At 38.1% G+C, this 4675-nt stretch overlaps 1 protein-coding gene across 1 annotated transcript; it reads right to left on the bottom strand.

Moving 5' to 3' along the window:
* Positions 1–564: 564 nt before the first annotated feature.
* Positions 565–3721, bottom strand: LOC144264079 (toll-like receptor 2 type-2). The gene has a single exon (XM_077815405.1). It carries the CDS (start codon positions 3719–3721, stop codon positions 1328–1330), a length of 2394 nt encoding a protein of 797 aa, XP_077671531.1. The 3' UTR covers positions 565–1327.
* Between the last annotated feature and the right edge of the window lie 954 nt (positions 3722–4675).

The following is a 4675-nucleotide window of genomic DNA, read 5'->3' as shown; positions in this document are numbered from 1 at the left end:
AATACAAAATTATTCATTTCCTCATAGGATTTTCCATGGTGCTTGTCATCAAGGTATTTGGTGCCTTACAAACGTTAATGAATTTATCTTCACAACTTCTCTGGGAGATGCTACTATTGTTCCCATTTTACAAATGGGGAACTAAGGCACAGAAAGATTATGGCCAGTCGTTGCAATAATGTTTACTAATTTGAGGTGCCTCAGTTATGCAAAATGACAAACTACAGTGGGTGCAACTCACTTTTTTACAACAATGTGGTGTCTGCCCATGAGGTTTGCACTGGTGCCACTACATAGGTGTGATTACATCCGTGCAACAAATCCCATTGTAAAAAAACATGAATCTACTATACCTATATCTTAGTGGGATAGGTAGAAAGAAAGAAGGGTAATACTGGGACAGCGATAGTGAAACAGATTAGCTGGGGCACATGGGAAGAGGGAGAGGAAACCTAACAAAGACGCATACTTAACATCACACACAAGCATTTTGTCTGTTGTTTAACTATTTTAGGGCAAGCTACTCGGGACAGGGATTATGACTTCAGTGTTTTTATAGTGCCTACAACAACATAAATAACAAACACATAGAAATTATAAAGTACATAGACCATTAAAATGTACACATAGCAATCCCGTGACTTTTGAGATTGGACACATCTCAAAGTTTTCACACCAAGTATCTGACATATTTGTCAAGTTGCTTCATTCTTAAATTGCTGGGCCACAAACAATCCTGGTGTAAATCCACTGATTCCCTTGGAGTTACATATTTAGTCTATTCTCTTTGAAAGGTATTACCTGTGGGAAGATCTGGCTTCAGAGATCTTATTTTTATCTAACTGGGCAATTTCTACTTTTCCACTGCATTTTTGTTGAATGACTCTAAATAGTGTGATGGTATCTAAAACAAACAAGACTATGTAATCAATGGATCCTGTGGTATGTTTCAGCATGTTGGCTCTCTTTTTTACGAGAGAGAAAGAGAGAGAGCGCTCTAACTGCATTTGTTTTGGAATGGTTAAAAAGAGACTACAAAAGCATACCAGATTCAGTAGAATCTCTTCCCAAAAGCATTTTTACAGACAGGGTGCTTAGGTACTTATTAACAAAAAGGTCAGAAGACCAAATAATGTCTAAAACAGTTGGATGTTCTCAGTTGGTATCCTTCATTTAACAAAGCTATAATTAGTTTAGTGTGCAGTCCAGTCAAGCCTCCACAACGCTGACATAAAACTCAGCATAACAAAATATTTCTTAACAGGAAAAAGGCTTAGCAAATGTTCTGCTTCGAAACGTATAGTGTGGCTGAGTTAGTGGTTCAGCCTTAAAAGTCATCATAAGATTTTAATGCTGTTTTCAAGTTATTCCAAAATATTTGCTGCTGATTTTCGTCAAGAGGCCATTCAAGGTAGGTCTTTGTGTTCATTATTTTCCTCAGTTTACAGAATCTTTTGGGAATTGTTTGCTCCTGAATGGGCTCCAAAAGGATCAAAATTGCTGAATCATTATTCTCATCGAAGAGACGGAAGTGTGAGAACTCCAGCTCATACTTGCACCACTCGCTCTGCACAAAGTGCTCCGACAGCACAAACAGAGTTTTATGACTTTTTTCAATGGAGTCAATGATGTTGTCAATGATCCACTTCCCAGGCACAAAGTCCCGTTTATGAAGGCACAGTTTAAATGGGGGGATAGCGTTCTCAAGTTCCTGTACCATTAAGTTTTCAACCCATTCTGAGTCTCTTTCACTGTAGGAAACAAAAGCATCATAGCAGAAGTCCTGATTGTATGCTCTCTTGGGTTTCCTTTTTGCTTGAAGCCAAGCCCAGGTCATTTTCATGTACCAGATCACATGAAGTTTATAGCCCAGGATCACAATAAGCAGGATTACCAAGACCACAAGAATGCAAATTAAGGACACGGCCAAAGTTTTGTGACATTCAAACAGCGAAAGCCGAGCAGCTTTTATCTGCTGTCCTCTCACAGAAGATGGAGAGTCACAGATGTAGTTTTCGGGCCAGTTAGCCAAGACATTAGCTATTCCCTCCTGGTATTGAATGAAGGAGAGAAATTCACAAGAACAGATGAAATTATTGTCACCTGCATCCAGTGTCTCCATTTTCCTAAATGATCCAAATTCTTCCTTAGAAAAACTGGTTAATTTGTTTCTGCTGATTCTCAGGGCTACTATGTTAGGAATAAATGGAGCATCTGGTAAGGTCTTTAATTTGTTTCTTGCAATGTAGAGTTCTTTAAGATGTGGTAGCTTTAATCTAAAATCATTGAGGTTATTACTACTAACATCCAAAACTTCAAGAGTTTGAGGAATGCAGGTTGTTACTTTGGGTATTTGAGTGCCTGAGATATTTAAATATTTCAGGTTTTCTGGCCATTGACACGATTCTGGAATCTCACCAAAATTGTTTCGGCTAATATCTAGGTGAGTAAGGTGATTTAGATGAGATAGGCTTCGCCCTGTCATTTCTAAATCACCCAATGAATTTTGACTTAAATTGAAAGTTTGCAGCAAGGGCCATGCACCCTCACAGGATGAATGTCCTAAATTTGGATCTGCAAGCAAATTTTCACTGAGATCAAGATAAAGGAGTGAGACAAAATGTCTTGAAATGCTGCAAGGCACCAAGAACACATTGGTATTTACAATTGTGGCTTTGGTAATGTTACCTAGAAGATTTTCCACACCACGAAGATCTGAAAACAAATAAAATTGTTCGATAGCTAATCTCTGTACTGTGATTACCTTAAAGGCGCTTTCTCTGTTTACTTTAATTTGCTCATGCCATTGGCCAGTCCCCTGTAGTACAGAATTGTCCACTTCCAGCTCCAAAAATTGTTTAGCACGCCTCAAGATGTTTACAACTCTGATAACACTTGCATCTGTAAACAAAACATTTTTAAACACAAGTTTCTCCATGACAGAACGACTCATTGGCTCCAGTAATGAAGATTCAGAAGCTGTATTGAAGGCTATATGTCTCAGTTCTACACATATTGCAGAATTTGTAAGATCCTCTAACATCCCTGATAACACCTGAACATCATTTATGTTCATGATGGTATGATTTATGCTGTTAACTGTTGTCAAACTCCCTGACCCGTATTGCTTGAGCCTTTGACCATCAATCTCAAGTTGCTCTAGAACTGTAATTCCATCAAAGTCTTGCTTCCGTATAGCAGAAAAGGAATGGTTATTCCCCAGGCGCAGATATCTCAAATTTTTGAGATTAGAAAACAAGGGATTCTCCCCCAATGTTGTATATAAATTACCCTTTATGTTCAGGTGCTGTAAGGAAAAAAGAGGTCTAAACCAAATGGGTGACAAGTGAGTCAACTTATTATCTGATAAATCCAAAAGCTCCAATTTTCCAAGGAAAATAAATGATTCCTTATCTATTGTCCTAATTTGATTGGATTGCAGCAGCAGCACTCTCAGATTCACACCCAGCTTCAGATCAGTTTCTCTGACATGTTCTATGCTGTTGTAGGAGAGATTTAGCCCCGTGACATCAGTTGTTAGCCCTGAAGGAATGGTGCTTAAATTCATTGAAGAACAGTCACAGATATGAGTGCCGTCACATGAAGGACACGCCTGCGTCATGGCTTTTTCTTCAGAGCGATTTGCAGTTATGACCATGTAGAAGATCCATACTCGCCAGATCTGCTTAGTCATTGTGTTTGGTTTTCTTTGGTTCAACATCTTGAGAGAGAGAGAGAGAGAGAGAGAAATGAATATAAGGGAATTGAAATCCAGTGTAAGTTTAGTTCTGAAGGAATTCACATTCTGAATTTTTTCTTGTAGTGATTTCTGTTGGATTTTTTCTCCCATTCCCGCTGCTTTATTTTGGAAGTATGAGAAGTCTTTGAAGTGAATTTATACTATGAATTAAATATTCATAAAATTCACAGGTGACAGACCTGGTCCAATTTTTTAACAGACATACCTCTGGATGTTTGAAAATTCTGGTTTAAGTCAGGGAGGGATTTTAATAGCCTTTAACTTTGTTAGAAGTTTTAACATGATCAAATGATGCTAATGGTATATTCCTAAAATTCTGAGACCTCCCCCACTTCATTAACTATAAGGTGCAATTACAAAAAGAAAAAGTGCTTATATGTATATCATAACACTATATATATCCTTGTCTCCCCAATGTCCTCCTCTATTTTTGTACAAATGGGACCATGGGACCATGATGTTGCTCAGAATGTCTAGTATAACAGTATAAGCAAAAAAGGAAAGGATGAGACACATCTGTAAATTCTGCAAAAGGCAATTTAGTTTATTTTTTGAAGTTAGAGTCTGATATCCAAACAAGTCCTTTCTGCATTCTACATGTACACAATATAGGTACAAGTAATACATTGCAATGCTATACATTACATTCCCCCCGCCAGAACAGCAGTTTAATTCACACAGGATCTGATCCTGCTGCCACTGAAGTCATTTGCCCTTGACTTCAGTGGGAGTAAGAACAGGCCCACAGTTATTAAAGTTCACAAAAATATCTTATAGGAATCCTAGGTAGCCAGACATGAAGTACTTATCTTTCTTACTGAGGCTTACAGCTCTGGTGCCAGTGTTTTGTGTTGGTCTCATGCATTAGGATCCATGGTGTCTTCTCATCTGCAACATGTCAACAGAAGCTGGAAA

The sequence above is a fragment of the Eretmochelys imbricata genome, chromosome 4, assembly GCF_965152235.1.
Source record: "Eretmochelys imbricata isolate rEreImb1 chromosome 4, rEreImb1.hap1, whole genome shotgun sequence".
Taxonomy (NCBI): Eukaryota; Metazoa; Chordata; order Testudines; family Cheloniidae; genus Eretmochelys; species Eretmochelys imbricata.
Note: the sequence above shows the minus strand (reverse complement) of the source record. Positions and strands in the feature narration are given on the sequence as shown.

What these genes read in the sequence shown, in the direction of transcription:
- LOC144264079 (XM_077815405.1), bottom strand. Translation starts at nt 3,721, where the DNA reads ATGTTGAACCAAAGAAAACCAAACACAATGACTAAGCAGATCTGGCGA.